At 38.5% G+C, this 24,888-nt stretch overlaps 1 protein-coding gene across 1 annotated transcript in view; it reads right to left on the reverse strand.

Annotated features, from left to right (window-relative positions):
* ADCY3 (adenylate cyclase 3) overlaps nucleotides 1-24,888 on the reverse strand; it is a 113,045-nt gene that overhangs the window by 38,051 nt on the left and 50,106 nt on the right. Inside the window, exons 4-5 of the mRNA XM_063300705.1 lie at nucleotides 3,640-3,770; nucleotides 2,707-2,818 (exon numbers count right to left, since the gene is read on the reverse strand). Of these exons, the coding sequence (XP_063156775.1) occupies nucleotides 2,707-2,818; nucleotides 3,640-3,770 (243 nt within the window). The remainder of the gene's footprint in view (nucleotides 1-2,706; nucleotides 2,819-3,639; nucleotides 3,771-24,888) is intronic.

The following is a 24,888-nucleotide window of genomic DNA, read 5'->3' on the forward strand; positions in this document are numbered from 1 at the left end:
ACTAAGATCCCTAGTTGATAATATATGAATCTGATTACATGTGATTCCTTCTTGGAACCTTAATGCAAAAGGAAAAAGGCGAACAATATTTTAGGCTGCCTCAGGAAGTATACCGCACTTTTGAAGTTATCACAAGTAATAATCCATTCTATTCTGCAGGGCTTAAACACTAGTTCTGAGTACGATAGCACAAGAAATATTCAGATAAATTAGAGTAAGTTCAGAGAAGTATATAACATCAATGATCAGGAGATTGCAAACTAAATCATATAAGGCAAGATAGAAAGAAAGAGGGAACTGCATATGTTTAGCTTGAGAAGATTGGGGGCTGAGGCGAGAGAGACAAATATAATCATATTCTTCTAATACCTCAGTGGATGTCACATGAAATTAGATCAACACCATATACATTTTTGGTATCACTGCTATTGTCCAATGGTTTTCCAGTTTGACTCAATTCATGCAACTCTTAAAGCAGCTACAATTTTTTTCTGGCTCATGTGGTAGCTTAATGAGCAGCAGAGTTCATTAAGGTATTCAAGCAAAGTTTCTGGGCAAGATCTGTTTAACTTTTATATATTTTAATTTTTATATTTTATATTTTAAGTTCTATGTTTTTCAATATGCCTTATTTTAATTGTGATGCTTCTGACATGAATAAATAAATAAATTGCCCTTTTATTTATTTATTGACTTATTGTATTTGTACAGTGTTCTAATATGCAGACTCCAGTTTTCTTCCATAACGTATAACCCTGTAAGACAGATTAAGAGGTAGAAAAGGCTGAAGGTTTTTTTTAGGGGGGGCATTTGGGATGTGATTCTTCACCATGATTTTTTATTTTATGTTTTCATTGTTACTTTTAGTTTTGATTTTTTTAGCTGTTTTTTAGACTCTGGTGTTATGAGGACTCTGGAATACATTTTTAAATTGTTATTAAGTTTTCCTTTTCTTACCGTGGATGTTTTATTACATTTGTTTTTCTTACAGTGGATATATTTATTGTATTTACAGTACTTCATTGTAAGCTACCGGGAATTAGAATGATTCAGCAGCATATAGATTTAATAAATAATAATTAAAACCAGACAGAACACCATACTATTATAACACAAAAATATAGCACAAAAAAATGAAAAAAAAAACATAAAGAGCCACAACAACCAGAAAATAAAAATACAGATAGCAATAGTGCTTTGGATTCAAAGGAGAAAAACTGCTTCAGAACACAGGGGGTGCTCACATATTTTTTTCTGACAATTCCTTAAAGCATTTCCATATTTTTCTGGGATCACATGGTTGTTCCCTGTTGTGGCAGCATGATCCCAAGAAAACATCTGGTTTAAGGATTTGCCAACATGAGTTACATGAGCACCACTGTGTGTTCCAAAGCAGCTTTTACCTTCTCACGAAAGTAAGTACTCAAACATCTTCCGGAATATTAGTAGATGTGCCTCCGCCTTCATAGTTCTCAAAACCCTTCATATACTGTATTTACTTCCTAAACATTTTTTAAAATTGTACAAAAGCAACAGTAGGACAATACAGGTAGGATTACAAGTAGAACGTGCTGTCATCTGAAACCTCTATAACATTTCATGAAGAAGACAGTTTGATTTGATAATTAAACTTTCACTCAGAAGCACCCTTGGTCATTCTTTTACAACTTAGCCTACAGTAATCTACAGATTGCGGAAACATTCACTTCTAGTAAATAATACAGAATAAATAAAGAATAATTTTGACAAAAACCAAATTGGATAAGATAGCTTCACGTTTGTGATAAAAGAATTTGGGGGCACTATTTCTTATGTTTTCTGAAATGAAATCTCATAATTAATTAATTATCACTATATAATTAAATAACATTGCACTAAATGCTAACATAATCATTCAGTTACTTTACTCTTTTGAAGACAATCTGTTTATTCATATATTTGTGTAAGCATATTTAATCTGTGCAATTTCCCAACAGAATAAAATAATTAATTATAGATGATAGCAATGATACTTTTCAGCATTAATTAATTAATTAATTAATTAAAACAACTCCAGAGCAGATATATTTGCTAATGCAAAAGAATTATAACAAATTTAAGGAAAATGTAAAGTAATCTCCAGTAAAACTAAAGTAATTTGTGAAATAATTCTTATTCCAACACTCATGATAGTACTATCCAGAAACACATGTACTTTAAATAGCTGGCATAATCATGTACTGTAGTAGCTTCATTTCTCTTGTATTGTCTTTATTCCTATTTGTGAGATTGGAAGGAAGGAAATTGCATCCACTAAAGTGTATTGAATGAATAAAGACTGTATGGATTTATTTAACGTATTCAGCTAAACTCAAACGGTGATATTATACATTTGAATGAGGTCTAAATATCTAATTGTAGCCAGATTTTTAAAAAAACATAGAGTGGTTCTTTGACAAGAGCACTTTAAAAATGGAGAAAAAAGCAGAAGGGAAGGAGAACTTAACCTCTTCTCCAGTAAATCCTCTCCCCTTTTACTGCTGTATGTATATCAGAATTGTGTTTATTTGCTTCTTCTCCATCTTTTCTTTGCTTCAAATTGCACACAGGCATCATTACAATCAGAAGAGTAGTTTGGGCTGAGTTACACACTTCTTGCTCTGAAGATCTAAAGAATTTCCAGAATTATATAGCAAGCTAATAATCAAGACTGATCAAGAAACTCACGGCTGCTAGTTTATCAAATCGAGCAAAGAGTTCATTCAAAAGTTTCACCAATTCTTGGGCACTGCATGAGGATGACAGCTGCGTAAAACCTACGATGTCAGCAAAGAGGATACTGCAGAATGAAAGACATGAGAGCCAAAACAGGTGAGACATCATCACTTAACTAGCTGCACCAAAAACAATGTATGACAGCTGTTGTACCATTTGACTGATTAGTCCTTTCATCTGAAGTTCAGTCCCTGTGTCATCAGTTCTTTAATATTTCTGGTTTCATGCTTTAATTCTATTCTACATTTATATCTTTATTAGCTTCTTCTATTTAAGGATCAGAGGCTGCAACTGATTCCCAGCTGTGTGGAGGGCCACAGGAGGCCATCTGCCGCCTTAGTGACATAGTGAAAGAGCACGGCTATTTTTGTTCAGCTTTTAGGAAAGACGTAAGGGTAGAAATGGGGGCAGGGGGCCTCCCAGTGTCACACCACTCCATTCCCACCCTTAAAACCCCCACTACCACCCCAAAGCCCCAAATTTGGCTGCTGAGATTTCAGTGGTACATCCTCTGGATGCTGGAGACTTGCAAATCAGTTTGCATACAGTGACATGCAGAAAGCAGTTGCCTATCCTGCTCTGTTGTTTTATTCTAACGCTAAGCACAATAATTATATTATTCCTTTTGCTTCTGAACTGCATCTGATGCTATGGTGAATTTGGAAAATGATTTTGCTTGAATTGTGCTTTGTGTCATAGTTGAATCATGTAATTAGATTTTACTGTGGAGACACTCATTGTGCCCACAGAGATTTACTTTAAATAATGGCTTAGCACTGGATTTTATTTCCTCTTTAGTTATTGTGCACTGATCCAGGAGATGGCCTTGTCAGTACCATTAAGCCATCTACAGAACAACCTCTTTAAAAAAGCCAGATTTATTACCTGACATTTTCATGGCGGTACATATACATGGTATTGAACTGCTGCATTTCTTTCTGGCTTGCATCTTTCTTCATATCCTTCAGCATCTCATCTGCTACATGCCTGGGCAAAATTGAAAGCATCAACCGTTCCTAAAGTGAGAAAATAGACATATTCAAAACATGGAAGAATTACTATAAGAGATATTAAAATTGTAATAGATTACATGAGAAGCATAGAATTATCAGTTAATGTGGGGATTTTTCCTCATCTCATGGTGAGAAAAAATAAAGGCTCAATGGCAAAACTCATGACTTTCATGCAGAAAGGTACTTCCAGATGTGAGTGATTCAGTAGTGCCAACTCTAGACTTTGATGACTGATGTGCTGCCAGGAATGACCTGGCAGGGCAAAGACATTTTGTAGTAGTTCTTGTTATATCAGCAACTGATCTGGCAGGAATTATCACATTCTAAAATCACGGCAGTGGTTTCTGGTAGCTGATAGCCAGGAATCATGAAGGAAAAGCAGCATTCATGTCAAGGCATCACAAAAGGCAGTTAAGAGTGCCATGAGTTCTGCATTATGGCTTTTGACCCAGCCCTACAGACAGTACCGAACAGTATAGAAAATGGTGGACCATCATATGCACTCAGCATGCCTACCACATGAAATCTCTCCTTTGCATTATACAAGTTATATATAACGACAGAGTTGCTACTCCAACTGAGATGTGACAAGAAGTATTGGGAAAACTTCATCAAGGCTATTTAGGCATTACTAAATGCAGATAATATACAAGACTATTTGTTTTGCAGTCATGGTTCGGTAAAAAAAATATGTGTAGCAGATTGTGAACTTTGCCAGAAGAACTGTGAAAAGAACAACCAATAGTTATATCAGTGCAGACAGATATTGGAAAAGAATTTAAACCAGTATTTTCATCTAAGAACTTAGATCATAAGAATGTAGTTGTCATCAACTATATACAGATGCCATGAGATAGCAATCATGGTAAATCCTATAAGAGCTATTATCATCAATTGCTGCCTCAGAATTCACAGATTTAAAATTTGCATTGTTTACAGAGAAGCATATTACAACCAGCCCCCATTATCCAAAAACCAATGGTGAAGAAGAAAGAGTGACTGATGCTGCAAAGTGAAATCTAGCAAAAGAAGACCCATTCTTAGCTCCCCATTCATGTCATTTACTTCAGTCCAACACATTTAATCATAGGTCGACTCAGAAATGAACTTGTGCTATTCCTGGCTTAATTCCAAAGAAGTCTCTGCACTGGATGCAGAAGCAAAAACACCCTATATATTTGACTTGATTACTAACGTGGAATGCAAATTTTGCCAGAACTACATCCAGGATCCAACATGCAATTTAAATTGGAGGACCAATGGAGATAGTCCGAAGTGTAAAGAACCAGGGAGGTAGCTTTGAAGCAAATATTCTGAAACTGTTATATAAGTAAAAAGACAAAAGCATTCCTTAAGGCGGAACAGAGTTAGTATTAAGAAGAAACTCAGGTTGGCCCCTCCCTAACCCAGTGGGGTTTAAAATGTAAGGGAGGAAAATCACAACCAGGTTAACAAGATTTTGTTACTATAGCCTACTACTAAAGTATAACTCTAGTCTTCCTGTGGAGTTGATTTTAGGGTCTGGTCTTCCTTGTGGGGCTGACAAGAAGACACTTGCAGATAGTTCCAGAGACACAGCAGTCTTCACAGAAACTTCCAGAAAGAAAATCAAACCAGATCAACCTGCCAACAGGTCAACACATTAACTCAGTCTCAAATACTTCCAAAGACAATAACATTCAAGCATCTCTCATCTGGAAGCTCAGAAGGCAAAATGATTACTAGATCTGCACTTTACAGACAGAGGGTAGTTTGTATAGGTAGAAAATGCAGCTATTTATTGGGGCAGAATAAATCCCATGCTATCAGACATGACTCATGTCCTACAGTTCACTACAGAGGAAGAAAACTGAACGTTTTAATGTTGCTTATTTGCAGATTGTACATAATTTATAATGCAACGGAAGGAAGATTAGTGAAATATGATCCCAGTTACCAAATAAAGGAAGGAAGAGCCAATGCCTTAAAAGGAAATGAAGAACTCAAAAAGAACAGAAGTGAGAGCTAGCCAGAGAGTGATGCTTCTACTAGAAAAAGGGAGTATCAGGCCCTCTCTCTTTACTATAAAGTGCAGCTAAGATGACATGAATATACTATCTGGTGAGACTCTTGACAAAGGGAAAAAGTATTGTTCCCAGAATGTATCGTATCTGGAAATAATTTATGGGGGTGGCTGTATAAAAATTCGGAAGAATACAGATGAAGCTAGGCCATTTGTCCATTTGTTAAATACCTTTTCTGGCATCATCTCTCCAGAACAGCCTTTCTCAATCTTCTGACCCTGAAGGAACCCTTGAAATATTTTTCAGGCCTTATATAGGCCAGAAGTTACAAAATCATTATATTCGTTTCGTGGGTAGGCCTGTATATATGCATTAACAGTGTTCTTAAACTAAAAATAAAGAATGAAACTTACCTCTTTAATGTGAAGTTACCCAAATTTCAAATAATTTTTTAAATAAATTGTGATCTCCCAGGGAACCCCTAGTGACCTCTTGGGAACCCTAGGGTGCCAAGGAACCCTGGTTGAGAAACCCTGTTCCAGACTGTCATAATTTTCTAGTCCCAAGAGATACTATGGAATTAACTTGGGACTTTCCAAAGCATGTGTTCTGGCACTGATCTATAGTATTTCTCAAATTGTATGTTATCGGAGAACGAGCACCAACAGTGCTCTAGCTTTTCTTCTCACTCGACCAGCTGCTATTCATAGAGGCTGATTTTGCTTTCCATTGTTTTCTCAGGTCATTCCAGAAATGAAATTGACATCAGTGATGATATATGTTGCATTCCTGCAAGAGTTGTTGCTCTGTGCTTTCATCCTTCTAGGCTGAAATACTGGGGCAAAGAAGGTAGAAATGTGTTCTGCTAATGTTGGCACACATTTTTAAACAGGTTATCCTATATACCTTTACTTGGAAATAGTTCCATCCAAAACAACAGGATGTATTTTCATTAAGTATTGACAGAACTGCAGTGGGAACTACTTTGAAGCCAGAATTGCCTCAAATTTCTGTCCATAGAAATGGATTTTTTCAGCTTTCAGAAATTTGGCAAAGAACATTAATGAAGCACTAATTTTGCTTTCAAGTTGCTCTTCCTACAGTTGATTGTGTCCATACATCAGTCTCCAAATTCAGAAGGGAACACTAAATTAGCTATGAGTGCCCATAAAATTGTTATTTTTAACAATATATAATCAAGCAACTAAATATAATATACAGCATCTGTATATAACACTGATCAAATGTTTTGACAGCCTTGTCCTGCCCATTCCTTTATATAAGAGTAAAATACAAAAAACAGCTTTAAACAAAGAATATATTATCTAGGATTTAAAATCCCATGGTTACAAAGTCTCTGAAGATCTACAACCAACCTTTCTAAGTACTTGGAATATTGCTAACATGAAAAGCAGAACTTTGATGCATCTATCTGCAAGAAAGACAGAATACTGATTAATTTACCAATTTGAACATACTCTTTTCTGTAAAATTCCGCAGTTCTTTGAAAATTTATCCTGGGTTCCTTATAGTGATTGCAGAAGCCTGAAAAGGCAGCTAGGCAACCACTGTCATTCTGCAATGGAGCAGTTATCAGATGTTTTCTCACAGAAAGATGTCTTACACCAGCTCAGAGTATTTGCTCACCTAGTTCTCTATAATCAACTCTAACTCTGGCTTTCTGAGATCTCAAACAGAGGCCTTTCTCATTTTCAATTTGTTTTAACTTGAAGTATCAGTGATTGAATCAGAAATCTTGGACTCTTACAAATAAATGGCTCCTCTGAAAACTATCAGTCAAAGGCATCATGCAATTATTTTACCTTTCTGTCAGTAGGAAATAGGACTTGCCTGACCTTCTGTGAGTTGGAAGGATTAAGCACGTTAGAAGCTTGGATGGAAGACCTCCAGGAAATGGCAGAATTGTACGATAGATTGGGAATTAAAAAAAGAAAAATCCCAGAAGAAGATACAGACATTGGAACTCTTGCCAAGCAAACTACACTGACTAGGTTGAGTTGAGCTTGGCTTGAAGGAGGCTTTATTTTTAATTTCTGACAATTGTGATAATAAACAAAACCAGAATATATGGGAATAGATTAATATGAGAGCATTATAAATTAAAAAAAAATATTGTTTGGAAACTTCCCCCATCAAATCCCCTGAATAAAGCAGGGCAACTGCATCATTAAACCTTCAGTAGGAAGCACCAACTTGGGTTGAAAACTAGGTGCTTATTAGCCTGCAGCTCTAATAAAAACAGTCCAAAACTAATGCTGGAAGACCTGATTCCAAATTTATGTCTCATTTATTTTAGCCTTTAGTTCTGGAAACTCCTTGATTCATATAGAAGTTGGATGCTTGATTCTGTTGTCAGTATCAAACAACTCACTGGCCACATAAAGAAAAGAAGTCAGCTTCATCGTCAGTTTCCTGAATATATCTCAATTGTCAAATTGTCCTCATTAAAACTGAAGCATCAAATTATCCCCACTGCATCCCCTCTGAGAATCTCCCAGGAGGATTTGAATGGCAACAGCAGTAGCAACAGAAAACATAACCCATTCAAGCTGCTGGCACCCTTTCAGACCCATCCCATAAATTGCCAATAGCATTAGCATTCACCTTACAAGCTGCTCTGCCATCAATTGGCTATGCTATATCTTCCCAGGCTTCATCAGGCACACATTCCAAAGTCAAAGAAAAAGGGTAGAAACCAACCTATTTGAACCTGATTATACTGCATGTATGGATGGTGTAGAACTTAGTGTAACATATCCCACAGAATGTCATGGGTGGCTTACATTATATAAAACAAACAATATTTAGTTACTTGTTTTTTTAAAAGTTGCACATTTCACTTCTGGCTGTTGAACTATGCAATCAAAAAGCAAGGAGCTATTTCTCTTCCAATTTTGTCATTAGATAGAGAATACAAGGAAGACAATCTTAAGAATTAAGATACAATATATACATATAGTATGTGTGTATATATGTGTGAATGAACACAAGTCTTATGTTTGCTGGGGAAAGCTATAAGTTTGAATGGTTAGGTTAGGAGCTATGCTACAGAATCTTCTGTACAAGTTCTAACTTTACATATTATTAATTTAACCATTTAGATTTATATTCCATTTTTCTCCAGAGCTCAAGGCAGTATACAGAACCTATAAGGTAGGTGGGGCTAAGCAATTTTTTTTAATCTGTTCAATCATGTCCGATTCTTGGAGACTGCCTGGACAAGTCCCTGCAGTTTTCTTGGCAAGGTTTTTCAGAAGTGGTTTGCCATTGCCTGCTTCCTAGGGCTGAGAGAAAGTGACTGGCTGAAGGTCACTCGACTGGCTTTGTACCTAAGGCAGGACTAGAACTCACGGTCTCTCAGTTTCTAGCACCAAACTGGGTCTCAAGCAATATTTAACTGGCCCAAAAGCATCCAATTTAGGTTCCATGATCAACTTGAATTAGAGTCTTCTTGGTGCCTGCCCAAGATATTAACAACCACTTCATACATACTAAGCCTTCACTCACAAAGAGCAATTATCTTTGTGGTTGTGTTATATATGGTACTCATTTTGTTGTGGTGGCTTAGTGTATGTTTAATAGCTTTCTGTGCTGCAGTGGATATAAATAATGTATTTTCTCCTTTTGTTTTATGTTCTGTTGTACAATGTCTTAGGTAATTTTACAAAGCTTTTAGAAAATAAAGGAAGCAAGCAAGAAGACTAATTCTGATTGGGTTACTGGATTCTGCAGAGTGTAAAACTTAGTTAACTAAATTGGTTTCTTCCAAAAGGAAGCCAAAAAATAAAAAAAGTTTCTGTGAAGGAAGGGAAAGGGAGGGCTTTGCAAGATCAGGGCTTACTTCAGTTTCTTCTGTGATGCCTCTAGGATCTTCTTTGTGTCAGTTCAGTAATGAATAGCAATTTTTTCTGTGGAAGATTCATATTTTTAGTGAAGGATTACAAGCTAAGAAGTAGTTTTGCACATTTTAATGGTTGGAATGGCATGCTCTATCTGGTAGTAATCAGCATCAAGACTAGCATTACCTCTGTGCCACTCCTGCAGAAGGGCCTTATATGAAACAACAAACCATGAAGGACAACATTATAGAGAGTAGAATTGTTTTCTATGGTGCATAAATCACCAAAAGTTCTACCATGCAAAAGAATTTGCATTTAGATAATACCCCATGCTACTCGTCTGTCTTGCTTTTGAACTGTGGTGTTGGAGGAAAATTCTGAGAGTGCCTTGGACTGCAAGAAGATCAAACCAGTCCATCCTCCAGGAAATAAAGCCAGACTGCTCACTTGAGGGAATGATGTTAAAGGCAAAACCGAAATACTCTGGCCACATAATGAGAAGACAGGACACCCTGGAGAAGATGCTGATGCTAGGGAGAGTGGAGGGCAAAAGGAAGAGGGGCCGACCAAGGGCAAGGTGGATGGATGATATTCTAGAGGTGACGGACTCGTCCCTGGGGGAGCTGGGGGTGTTGACGACCGACAGGAAGCTCTGGCGTGGGCTGGTCCATGAAGTCACGAAGAGTCGGAAGCAACTAAACGAATAAGCAACAACAACAACTCGTCTGTCTGGGATTTCCACTTTTGAAACTCCATTGGGTTAGATGTTGCCAATCACATCAACTCTAAGAACCACAGCAATAAAATATATTCCCAATATTCAACCATTTTAAATCACTTCCACTTCATTCCAGTCCTAAAACATGGTCACATAAGAATATCCAGCAGGCAAGCATGTACCCTTACTCCCCTCTAGAGCTGATCTGCTCATTCAAAGCTGCTTGGTGCTGGTGAGCACAAAGTCAACATATTGACTCTAACATTCTTTTCTTTATGGCAAGAGGAAACTGGTACTTAAAGTTACCATGCCGACCATTGCAGGGTAAGTTTTGTCTCAATCCCCGAACGGCAAAAGTCCTATCTCCATCCAGTGAAAAAGAAGCTACAGAGACTGGAGTGAGGAGAGAAAGTGTATCTCCACTGGTGACAGTAAATAGCTGCCCAAGTACAGCAAGAAAGTAACGTCTGTTTTAGAGTTCAAGGGATAATTTTACCAAGGTGTGTTCCAGTTTTTAAAAGAGAAAATTCAGCCCTCAGATTATCATTAGTTGATATGTAAATTAAATACAATGTGCACTACAAATAATTTTATTTATCATGACATTTTATATCTCCTTACTTCTAATAACACAAATATAGTTTAAAAATAGAAAAAATAAAACCACTATAAATCAACATAATATGAAAGGCACCATCCACACCAAAAGCTTATCATAACTGGATGAATTTTTGTGTTTATTTGAATTGTGTTGTATTATTTGAGAGCAGAAGGTTTCCATACAAAAACATTTAGGAAATGTACTACTATGTTACATTTTCTCAATTTTTCCAGTATTATTACTTGGGGCTTAACTCTTAAAAACATATTTTGATTGGAATGGCCATCCTCATTGATGCATGCTTTAAATGCACAAATAACAACACTACTGGTTTACTGCAATGCATTCTACATGGGACTATCCCTAAAGATATTTCCAGCATATAACCAGTGCAGAACACAACTGCCATATTAAGTGGGGTAGCTAAATGAAGCAATGTAAGGTTGATTCCTAAAATGTTGCAGAGCTAGTCTAGAGTTTATAATTTCTGAACTGGATTTCACCAAATAATCAGATCCAGGCCCACTATATGTCACCCTGATAAATGCCTGACATCATCTATTTTGCTATGCAGGAGGATAGCCACTGCTCCCTGAGCTCTCTTCCACAGTGAAGTGTGGAACCTTTGTGTTTTGCTTCAGCCTGTGGAGATTGTTTCCAGTAAGTATAGGTAGTCCTCACTTAATGACCACAATAGGGACCAGAATTTTGGTGCTAAGTGATGCTGTCATTAAGCAAGGCACCACATGATCAGACCAAATTTTATTACCATTTTTGTGGTGGTCATAAAGTGAATTTTGACAGTCATAAAGCAAATCAGTTGTTTCCAATTGTTTTTTTTGGGATCAGAAGCCGGCTGGGAAGGTTGCAAATCATGATCATGTGACTGCAGGATGCTGCAGGTGATTGTGAATGCAAGCTGTTTGCCAAGCACCCAAATCGCGATCACGTCACTGCAGGGGTGATGCAATGGTCATAACTTCAAGGACAGGTCATGAGTAACTTTTTAGCCCTGTCGTATCTCTGAACTGTCATCAAACCATTGCTTAATGAACCGTCATTAAGCAAGGACTACCTGTACCTTCACCCACCAGGAAAGACACACACATCAAGCAAATGGAAAGGAATCTTTCTTTCTTAACTGGGCAATATACAGGGTGGCTCCAGGAACTGTTTGTTCAGTGTGCAAATCTCCATCAAGAAAGGCAGCTCTTGACAATCTTGATGACATTGCCCATATCCTGCCTCCTTCCACCCTAGAGGGAAAGGACAAGGAATGTAGCCAAGCATGATGGAACAGTGATGGGAACAGAGTTTAGGATTGAAAAGGATTTAAAAGTGATTCAGCAGCTTTGGACCATGTCTTTGAAGATTAATAGATGTAATCTTAAGAAATGGGTATATTAGGTCTACCACTTGATTCTCAATGGATATATCAGTGGTTCAGAATATACTGGTATCTGGAATAGAGGAAAAATGGTATGGGTATGCGGGGAGATAGTCCAACACAGTTTGAATTCATTTCCAATCAGCAAAGGGGTGTGTGTGTGTGTGTGTGTGTGTGTATCTCTACCCAGGTCAATATAGTGGCTCTGGGTGGCTAAGAATAAATAAAAGCTCCATAGAACTAAATAAATAAATACCATGACTGCCAGGGTAAAACAGATATAATAAACTAAGAAAGCCCCACAGGAAATACTTGGTTGGGTGTTTATTCCCTGATCTTCTCTTAGACTAACTAGAAACACCTTCACTTCACCTGGATTAAGATTCAGTTTATACCAACAATATACCAACAAATCAAAGGAACACCCATGGGATCACCTATTTCAGGACTCATAGCAGAGATTGTAATGCAGTATCTGGAAAGGATAGCACTCCCATGCGTACAACCCAAAGTATGGATCCAGCATGTAGATGACACTTTCGTCATAATAAAAAAGGAACAACTGGAGGAAACACAAGAAACAATCAACAACATCTTCAATGGAATAAAATTCACAAGGGAAGAAGAAAACGACAACACACTACCCTTCCTGGACATCCTCATCAGTAGAGGAAATGATGGCAAGCTAGAAACACAAACCTACAGGAAAGTTACCCACACCAACCAAGTGCTCCATTACCAAAGCAACAACCCAACCTCCCACAAGAGGAGCTATGTAAGAACATTATACAGATGAGCAGAAACACACAGCAGCAACCCAGAACACAGAAAAAGGAAACAGATCATCTATACAGCATCTTCCAGCAAAATGGATATCCCCTCAACTTTATGAAAAAATGCCTCACCACTCAACACCACAACCCAACCAACAGAAGCTAGGAAAAGGATAACTCTGCCATACATCAGAAACATCTCAGAAACTACCAACAGACTGTTACAACCACACGGCATCACTGTAGCACATAAACCAACTAAAACTCTTCAAAACATCCTAAGTAACCCAAAAGACCCAGTAGCCCAAGAAAGAAAAACAAGAGTGATCTACAACATACAGTGTAAGGACTGTAGCAACCACTATGTAGGACAGACAGGCAAGAGACTAGCAGAGCACATCCACAACCACCAACTGGCAGTCAGAAGACACGATGAGAACTCCTTAATCTCACAACACATGGACAGAATTAACCATACTTTCAACTGGGAAACTGTGAGCATCCTAAACCAAGCCAAATCCAAAAATGCTAGAGAATTCCTGGAAGCCTGGCATTCAGACAAAGCAGCCATCAACAGACACATAGAGGTAAACAACCTTTACATACCATTCAAAAGAGACATCAGAAAAGCCAAAAGACCAGAACACCTCCTTGCCAGCAATCAACACCCACATATGCAAAGATCCACCCTAGGATTAACACCAGATAAACAATCAAACAGCACAATGCACCCTAATCAAGGAACTATTAACTCAGTCAACCAACCAAACAGCAAACAACAGCCCAACCAAGGAACTCCCAAGGAGAGAACAACAACTCCACCAACACAAACTGGACAAACTACAGTATATAAACAGAGAGCGAGGCCCACTCACTTTTTGTATTGAAGATGTTGCCTAGTCTGGCAATGAAACATCTGCAAGAAAACAACAAGGCTCAGAGAGCACCAAGGACTCCACAGTTCAACCCTGAGCTACAAATATTCACTTCAATTAGATTCAGTTTATTTTCCATCTTTCAGCCCATTAACCAACTTAATAGCTTACTGGGTTTTTATCTCACAGTTGAGGATTTTAGCCTCAGGTAGGAAAAGCCTCATGTGGCGCAGAGGGGTAGGCGGCAGTATTGCAACCAAAACTCTCCCCACAACCTGAGTTCAATCCCAGGGGGAGCTGGATTCTCAGGTAGCCGGCTCAGGTTGACTCAGCCTTCCATCCTTCTGAGGTTGGTAAAATGAGCACCCAGCTTGCTCATGGGGAAGGTGACAACCGGGGAAGGCAATGGCAAACCACCCGCTATAGTCTGCCAAGAAAACATCGCGAAAGCGGCATCCCCCCAAAGGGTCAGACATGACTCGGTGCTTGCACAGGGGACCTTTCACACAGAAAGATATTATCAGGATCCTGGGTTTGATTGATTAATTATATGCCATTAAGTCAGTGTCAGCTCTTAGCAACCACACATATAGATTTTTTTCCCAAGAGGTTATGCTCCAAATCTGGTCCTTTGGGTCTTTCAACAGTGCACCCATTGCCACTGTAATTGAGTCCATCCACATCCTGGGTTTATCCATTGCGAAAAAAAGAGGCTGACATATTTGACATATTCCTGGTAGAACTGGGTGACCTTGGGCCAGTCACTCTCTCTCAGCCCAACTCACCTCACAGGGTTGTTGTTGTGGGGAAAATAGGAGGAGTAAGGAGTATTAGGTATGTTCGCCACTTTGAGTTATTTGTAAAAATAATAAAGGCGGGATAAAAATTAAATAAATAAATAAATAAATAAATAAATAAATAAATAAATAAGTAGAACTGATAACCAGGTTGCAAGTCACTAAGTCTTGGTTGCCCTCAAGTCATAACTATTTACATCTATATAGTGTTTCAGTATACTCCTTCCATCTTAGTTTGATCTCTTTTGAATCGGTTACTATCTGTCCATTGGCATCCTTTAACTGCCCAGAGTCCCCTTTTCGGGAGAGATGGGCGGTGATAGAAATTTGAAATATATATAAATAAATAAAATACCAATTTGAGGTTGGAACCTACTTCTGAGTTCAGAGATCTTTTGAAAGTTTTTCCTTGTTTTTCATGTCTGTTTCCATCTTCAGTGTTTTTATAGAAGTTGCTGTGATACTGCTTCTTGTCTCTTCTAACAGCTCTCTAAACTCTTTGTTAAGTTCCTTTCTGAGATTTTTGTCTTTCTTGGCTTTGGCTTCTCTTCTCTTCTTGGCAATTTCCATGGTTTGTTCTGAAATCAAGTTTGCCTTCTTCTCTGTCTTCAGTTTTGATAGTCTCTTTTCACATTCATCCTTAACAATTTCAAGTTCATTCCATAATTCCTCCGGTTGTCTATCAGTGAAGTTCAGGACTTCAAAGCAATTCTTGATGTTCTCCTTGAAAATGGTGGGTATATGTTCAAGATCATATTATGGAAACTGACTGGTTTTCTTCTTTAAGTTGGAACTTGCACATGAGCAGTTCATGATCTGTTCCACAGTCAGTACCTGGCCATGTCTTTGATGCTACAATTGAGCACCTCCACCTCCTTTTAGCAATAATACAGTCAATTTGATTTCTATATACTCCATCTGGTGATGTCCATGGATAGAGGTGTCATTTTGGTTTTTTTGAAGACAGTGCTAGCTGCAAAGACTTCATTGGAGTGGCAGAAATTGAAAAGTCAGTCTCCTGCTTCATTTCGGTTTCCTAGGCCATACAGTCCAACTACATTTTCCTCTTTAATGTTTCCAACTTTGGCATCCTGGTCTCCAATCACAAGAAGCACATCTTGTTTGCATGTTCTGTCAGTTTCAAATTGAACTTGATCTGACCTTGCCATACAGGAAAAGAAAATCCAAAGCTGCAAAGTTAAAATTACAGTGGGAACATGGAATGTAAGAAGCATGAACACAGGAAAGGTCAACACAGGGAAAGGTGAAATGAGACAATTACAAATTGACATCCTAGGCATCAGCGAATTGTGATAGACTGGGATCGGACACTTTCAGTCAGAATATCACACTGTTTATTACTCAGGACATGAAGAAATGGCATTGCTTTTATAGCTAGCAAGAACAATACTTGGCTGCAATGCAATCAATGACCAAATAATACAGTATCAATCAGACTTTGTAAACACTAAGTGTACTATAACCTTTACCCCTTATTCCTTCTACCAAAGTAAAATAGCTTCAACCGCCATAACAACTCGTATCCTGTTGACTTTTTATAAGCCTTCTTTTTGGTTTCTGTCTATTCTGTCCTCCTTTTTACTCAGCTTAGTGTAACTACCAAAAATGATAGATCTGTCCTCTGATGCTACCATGGACTTTTTAAAATTAAATGTGCACTAAACACAAAATCTGCAGTTCCAGGAACAAACATCCACTTCTAAAGGACTGTTAGTGCAGCTGAAAATGTAATTAATGCTACCTAATTTAAAAAGTGGCTGGTCAGTGATGATCAAGTATGGGTGTTTGTTTTGAACTGCAGCTCGCTTTTGGCACTAAACTCTAGCAAAACCAGACTTCTTCTAAAACTAAGAATAATAAATGCTATAAATTGAGGGTGCTCTTAAATTCTGTGCCAGCCTCAATACTGTGAACAGAAATCCTTTTGGACCTACTAGATTACATAATTCCTTCTAAGAGATAATGAAATATGAATGCTGAGAGTTATGTAGAAAAAGCAGTACTATTGATGGAGAAAAGAAAGGCTTCACGGTGCTCAGAAACTTAGAAGGAATTCATCTGCTGCAATACCAAAAAAACCCTGCAAAAACCCCACCCTGATAACTAGGAAAAAACAAACCAATGCAGCCCAGCAAAAACAAGTATGAGTGTTGGAAGGGAGGGATTAAAGTGTCAGGGGGAAGTTCTCCAGTGAGGAAAAAAATAAAAAGGAAAATAAAAAGGATACACATAAGATGTGTAAAGAGAAGCAGGGTTACAAAGGAAAGAGTATATACAAGTAAACCAAATTTGTAGAAACTATGTCAGCAAAGCTACTGTATGTATAAGCTCAGATTAGTGAAGGAGCCCAAAAAAAATGTTTTGTCAAAAAAAAAAAAGGCATTTTGACAGTGGAATTATCAGAAGTGATGGGCTCCTCTTCATTGGATGAGTTCAGCAAAGGCTAGATTGCCTCTGTTGGGGATGCTTTTACTTGGATATCAGCATGGAGCAACAGGTTGGTTTCAGTGGCCTAAATGGTCTCTTCCAACTCTATGAGTCTCTATGAGTCTCAATGATAATTGGGGGGGTGGGGAGGAGCAGAATGGAGCATTCTAGTAGAAATCAAAACTGGCAAATTGCAACTCAGAAAGGTACCCTCTACGTTGCAACATGTTCTCTCAAGTCCCACATATAAAGTCCATACAACCAAATCAAAGCTTCTAACCAACCTATATATGTGAGAGATGTTCCTGCCTTTATTCTCTTTGCCTGCCTGTCTTGGAATCAGACCTTTAGCCACAAGCTTTTACAATTTTCAGTGAAAACTGAGGAGAGACAGGATCAATTTGCTGTACAGAGAACACTCACCTCTAGGCCTGGGCAACAAAGAAGCCTTTCCTTGTTGCTCTCTGTATTTTTTCTGATACCAACAGGGCAACTTGTCTGGAAGTATTTGCCTTTTGCTATCTTGGAAATGGGTTGCCATAGTGACTCCATCTTACATCAATGTTCAGTTACAAGAAGTGGACAGATATGATTGGAATTGTGTAATAAAAGAAAAACAGAAACATCTTATTTTGTTAAAAGAGAGGGAAGGAATCACGTCTTTCTAATAGTCTTTTTTTCTCTTAATCTCTACCAGCCCAAGTAAAGCAGATATGTCAAACTGTATGAGGTTTGGAAATGCAAATGTTGTGTTGAATCTTGCAGTATGCATTCTCTGCATCCAACAATGTGCTTGGCACATAGCTGTTTGTGTTTACAAGCCTCCAGCCAAAATATTCTGCACTAAAAATGTTGCATTTGGAAACCAGTAACTGCTTATTTTGCATAATTCCTTCTCCATCTGCTCAAGTGGGGCTAGTGTGTCTTGATCTTTAGGCACTGGAGTCACTCCTATTTTACCAATGAAGTTAAACTAGATTTTACTTAACGCCATCCTTGAATACCAATTCTTTTCCTTACAAAACACAATTATAGTTCCCATTCTCCAATACTGATCAGGATTTCAACACAGGAGAGGGAGGTTTAAACATTTCACCCCACTAAGCTGCTGTCTTGCTGGAAAATCAGACCCTTATATTCATCAAACTGCTATTTATCACTGTTACTTACTTGAGCAAAATCAGAAGAGAAAGGGCAGAACAAACAAAAAACCGTATAACAAAATGGATGGAAAATTTCAAAGAAACAATTACAATACAACAATGGGAAGAATTATGGCCTAAATCTGCAAAATTTACACCAAGTTATAACTTAAAGAAAAATTGGTACAAAATGTTTGATAGATGGTATACAACTCCACCAATAATATCTAAGATCGACAAGTCACACCATAATAAATGTTGGAAATGCTATGAAATAGAAGGAACATTTTATCACAAGTGATGAACATATAAAAGAACTCAAAGGTATTGGAAAGACATGTTGTTTATTCGTTTAGTCGCTTCCGACTCTTCGTGACTTCATGGACCAGCCCACGCCAGAGCTTCCTGTCGGTCGTCTACACCCCCAGCTCCCCCAGGGACAAATCCGTCACCTCTAGAATATCATCCATCCATCTTGCCCTTGGTCGGACCCTCTTCCTTTTGCCCTCCACTCTCCCTAGCACCAGCATCTTCTCCAGGGTATCCTGTCTTCTCATTATGTGGCCAAAGTATTTCAGTTTTGCCTTTAATACCATTCCCTCAAGTGAGCAGTCTGGCTTTATTTCCTGGAGGATGGACTGGTTTGATCTTCTTGCAGTCCAAGGCACTCTCAGAATTTTCCTCCAACACCACAGTTCAAAAGCATCGATCTGCCTTCTCTCAGCCTTCCTTATGGTCCAGCTCTCGCAGCCATATGTTACTACGGGGAACACCATTGCTTTAACTATGCGGACCTTTGTTGTCAGTGTGATGTCTCTGCTCTTAACTATTTTATCGAGATTTGTCATTGCTCCCCTCCCAAGAATTAAATGTCTTCTTATTTCCTGGCTGCAGTCAGCATCTGCAGTAATCTTCGCACCTAGAAATACAAAGTCTGTCACTGCCTCTACATTTTCTCTCTCTGTTTGCCAGTTATCAGTCAAGCTGGTTGCCATAATCTTGGTTTTTCTGAGGTTTAGCTGCAGGCCAGCTTTTGCACTTTCTTCTTTCACCTTCATCATAAGGCTCCTCAGTTCCTCTTTGCTTTCAGCCATCAAAGTGGTATCATCTGCATATCTGAGGTTGTTAATGTTTCTTCCAGCGATTTTAACTCCAGCCTTGGATTCCTCAAGCCCAGCATGTCCCATGATGTGTTCTGTGTACAAGTTGAATAGGTAGGGTGAGAGGATACAGCCCTGCCGTACTCCTTTCCCAATCTTAAACCAGTCCGTTGTTCCGTGGTCTGTTCTTACCGTTGCTACTTGGTCGTTATACAGATTCTTCAGGAGGCATACAAGATGACTTGGTAACTCCATACCACTAAGAACTTGCCACAATTTGTTATGGTCCACACAGTCAAAGGCTTTAGAATAGTCAATAACACAGAAATAGATGTTTTTCTGAAACTCCCTGGCTTTTTCCATTATCCATCGGATATTGGCAATTTGGTCCCGAGTTCCTCTGCCTTTTCTAAACCCAGCTTGTACATCTGGCAATTCTCGCTCCATGAATTGCTGAAGTCTACCTTGCAGGATCTTGAGCATTACCTTACTGGCATGTGAAATGAGTGCCACTGTTTGATAGTTTGAACATTCTTTAGTGTTTCCCTTTTTTGGTATGGGGATATAAGTTGATTTTTTCCAGTCTGATGGCCATTCTTGTGTTTTCCAAATTTGCTGGCATATAGCATGCATTACCTTGACAGCATCATCTTGCAAGATTTTGAACAGTTCAGCTGGGATGCCGTCGTCTCCTGCTGCCTTGTTATGAGCAATGCTTTGTAAGGCCCATTCAACCTCACTCTTCAGGATGTCTGGCTCTAGCTCACTGACCACACCGTCAAAGCTATCCCCGATATTGTTATCCTTCCTATACAGGTCTTCTGTATATTCTTGCCACCTTTTCTTGATCTCTTCTTCTTCTGTTAGGTCCTTGCCATCTTTGTTTTTGATCATACCCATTTTTGCCTGGAATTTACCTCCAATGGTTCTAATTTTCTGGAAGAGGTCTCTTGTCCTTTCTATTCTATTGTCTTCTTCCACTTCTGCGCAGTGCTTGTTTAAAAATAATTCCTTATCTCTTCTGGCTAACCTCTGGAATTTTGCATTTAATTGGGCATATCTCCCCCTATCACTGTTGCCTTTTGCTTTCCTTCTTTCTTGGGCTACTTCTAGTGTCTCAGCAGGCAGCCATTTTGCCTTCTTGGTTTTCTTTTCTTTGGGATGTATTTTGTTGCCGCCTCCTGAACAATGTTGTGAACTTCTGTCCAGAGTTCTTCCGGGACCCTATCTACTACGTCCAGTGCCTTAAATCTATTCTTCACCTCCACTGCATATTCCTTAGGAATATTAGTGAGCTCATATCTAGCTGATCTGTGGCTCTTCCCTAATCTCTTTAGTCTGATCCTAAATTGTGCAAGAAGAAGTTCGTGATCTGAACTACAGTCAGCTCCAGGCCTTGTTTTTACCGACTGTACAGATGTCCGCCACCTTTGGCTGCAAAGGAGGCTGTGAATCTGGTTTCGGTGTTGTCCATCTGGTGAAGTCCATGTATAAAGCCGTCTCTTAGGTTGTTGGAAGAGAGCGTTTGTTATGCAGAGTGAGTTGTCTTGGCAAAATTCTATCAGCCTATGTCCTGCTTTGTTTTGTTCTCCCAGGCCATGCTTACCTGTAATTCCAGGTGTCATTTGACTGCCCACCTTAGCATTCCAGTCTCCCGTGATGAAAATAACATCTCTTTTAGGCGTATTGTCCAGTAGGTGCTGCAGATCCTCATAGAACTGCTCTACTTCAGCTTCTTCAGCATCTGTGGTTGGGGCGTATATTTGGATCACTGTGATGTTAGATGGCTTGCCTTGAATTCGAATTGAGATCATTCTGTCGTTTTTTGGATTGTATCCAAGCACTGCTTTAGCCACTTTACTATTAATTATGAAGGCTACTCCATTTCTTCTGTGGTCCTCTTGTCCACAGTAGTAGATCTGGTGGTCATCTGATATGAAGTGGCCCATTCCAGTCCATTTCAGTTCACTGACACCCAAAATGTCTATCTTTAATCTTGACATCTCACTAATAACCACATTCAATTTGCCCTGGCTCATAGATCTTACATTCCAGGTTCCAGTGGTGTGTTGATCCTTAGAACATCAGATTTTCCGTTCACCACCAGCACCGTCGGCCGCTAGCCATCCTTTCGGCTTTGAGCTAGCTGCGTCATCACGTCTGGGGCTAGTTGAGCTCATCCTCTGTTCCTCCCCAGTAGCATTTTGACCATCTTCCGACCTGGGGGTCTCATCTTCTGATGGTATACCGACATATGTCTGGTTGTCCTGATCCATTTAGTTTTCACGGCAAGAATAGTGGGGTGGGTTGCCATTACCTTCCCCAGGGATCGCATTTAGTCTGACCTCTCTGTCATGACCTTCCCATCTTGGGTGGCCCTTCACAGTTTAGCTCATGGCATCATTGAGGTGCTCAAGCTCCAGCACCACGACAAGGTAACGATCCTTTGCTGAAGATTGGAAAGACATACATAGTATAATATAGAAAATTTTGGAATTTAAATTTTATATGAAACCACAACTGTTCTTATTAGGTACAGTCTTAGAAAAAATTAACAAGAAATATCATAATTTCTTGAGTTCTATGCTTTCAGCAGCATGAATAAACTTTGTTCAACACTGGAAGAAGAACACAATCCTGACAATTATCTGATTGGGAACTTAAACTTGGAGAATAGACAGTGACTGGAAAACTAACGGTATATATACACAATAAAAGTTTTAATAAATTTAAGCAAGGATGGTTCCCCTGCATACAGCACATCAAGTAGCATGGTAAATATAACCATTTATAGTCTGGCTTTTAAGGAGGCCTGAATGCTTACAAATATTGCAAACTAACCAATGTATAAAAAGGAGGGAGACAAATCAATAGGTTTTTAAAAATTATTATAACTTCCCTTTTTCTCCCCCCCCCTACTTTATAGATATTTTAACTTTTGTTAAATTTGCTTCATCTATCTTTTATTTCGTTTTATCAATATATAAACACACACACATTAAGTATAGTACAATGGAGATCTTTAATTAGTTCAACACTGAAACTATTATCATATAACTAATACTTCGATGTGAATTGCAGTGGTTCTTTTTTTAATTTTATCCTCAATTTTGGATGAAAAGTTAAATAATCTTGTGCTTTAGGATACACTGACATCCTAAATGGCAATTAATACTGATAGGATTTTTACTTTTATCTTTTTATTTTCAATACCTTAAGCTTTTTAAATAATAGAATGGTAATTTTTAATCATATTATATAAACATTACTGCATTGAAATAATACAATATATCAAGATTTATAACATTACAATAAAAGGGGAAAAAAGAAGAGAAAGGACAGAAGGCTTCAGTGAAAAAGAAGGGAAAGACTAGTTTGTGCCTGTACTGTAGACCTAACCCAAAATGATAAAGATATCTTGCATTAGAGGCACCACAGGCCTATCTGTCTGTCATCTGTCTGTCTATGAAGGAATGACATATTGTATACCAGGCTGTATGTTGGGAAGCAACATTCCATACTGGCATCAATCGTAATCTTTCTTAATGTAGTTAATTCTGTTGCATCAGATTTTAGGACTTTATTCTGCTGTGTGTTTACACCAGGCCAACAAAAGACCTACTGACCTCTTTTGCAAAATTGCTTTCTGCTTTCAGATCTCACCCACGCTAAATTTTACCATAATTGCTCATAATCACAGGAAAAATGTTGTTGCCAACATTAAGGCAGAACAAGGAACATTTGCAGGGAGAATTAAAGGGCTTAATCTCTCTCCTTCTACCAGTTCTCCCCTTTATATGCCTCAACCATACAGTTTTAAATAATTTTCCTCTATCCAGTCTCCAAAATCCTGTGTGAAATTAGCCTTATCTGTGTGCGTGCGTGTGTGCGTGCGTGCGTGTGTGCATGTATAGGAAACTGGCTGATATACAGAAGTTTAACCCTGCACACATTTTTTTCAGCAAATCAAATAATGAATATTCATGTCAGAAAAAAGTACGTTCTAATTATACATAATCAAAGGTTCAAAACCACTCTTTGAGCCAAGAATGAATTGTTTCTGCAGTTTTAAACTGCAGAAAACTCCAGACATGAAAGGTAATTCAGATTATATCAGAAAGAAAGATCTTGGTACACCTTTATTTTAGCTCTCTAAGTACCAGTTTATAGTGTTTAAAGATGAGGCCTGTCAGACTAATTAGGTCTCCTGTCTTTGTTAATTGGCCAGATTACTGATGAGGTGAGAATGCTGACAACAGCCAAGATACAACTCAGCTGATGTGACTTGGAGCTACCTTTGAAGACTATTTGGAAACTATTGCTGGACCAAACTGCATCAGTTCACTTACTGGTTGGTACGGGCTGCTTTAACAAGATTACGTTCATATTGTGGGCATTGCACTGGTTACCAATAGATCTTTTAATACAATTCAAGTATAAGTTTTAACCTATATAGCCCTACATGGCTTGGTTCCCAGTTACATTGGAAACTGTCTCCTTCAAACTAAATCTGACCTTCCCCCATGCTCCATTTGAGAGGGGATGTTGGGTTCAGCTCATCTGATCTATACAATGGTGGGCCCATCACTGGGGTGCACAGGCCCACAAGAGAAGACAAGCTACATGGAAAAGAAAAGAAATGTTCTGTCAAACTGAGGGTTTATTGTATTCAACTAGCTATCTTCATGAAGTTTTTGTTTCAAAAGCAAATTCTAATTTTATTTTGAGAATTGCTCTGAATGAAAATAACTTGATTATTAAGTGGATTTTTACTGAGGGCCGGAGAGGGTTACTCTTTGGTAGCAGATACAGAGAATGGGTTGCTATGGGAACGGCACTGTCACCATGGTCTCTTTCTCGATTTCACTGAAAACAGCCAATCTATAATAGTATAAACAAGGATGAATCCTCCCAATGAGACACAAGCTTAAATGAGAAATCCTAAACTCCAGGAAAAAGGGAAAATCCTCCTGAGTAGGAACTAACATGGCTCTCACACACAATCTGGAGATGGGCCAGTAACTTTCTCTCAGCCCAGCCTACCTCACAGGATTGTTGCTGAGAGGAAAACTGGAGGAATATATAATATAAACTTCGTATGACTGCACTGCACTTTGCTAGACCAACTTTTTTCACAATAGAGCAGACCAGCTAAGAAACAATGTTTTAATACTTACATTTGCCACAAATTTACCACATGACCTTTGTAAGTAAACTACTTTGTCTCTCTGTTTCATTTTTTCCCATCTACAGCAGTGTTTCTCAACCTTGGCAATTTTAAGACGTGTAAACTTCAACTCCCAGAATTCCCTAGCCAGCATGACAGATAGATAAAAAAGATTTTACATTCAGCACTTCAGCCTTCTACCTATTTCAATCTGTTATCAGTGCCATGTAGAATCTGAACTCAGAGTACG

The sequence above is a fragment of the Candoia aspera genome, chromosome 1 (genome assembly GCF_035149785.1).
Source record: "Candoia aspera isolate rCanAsp1 chromosome 1, rCanAsp1.hap2, whole genome shotgun sequence".
NCBI classification, from domain to species: Eukaryota; Metazoa; Chordata; class Lepidosauria; order Squamata; family Boidae; genus Candoia; species Candoia aspera.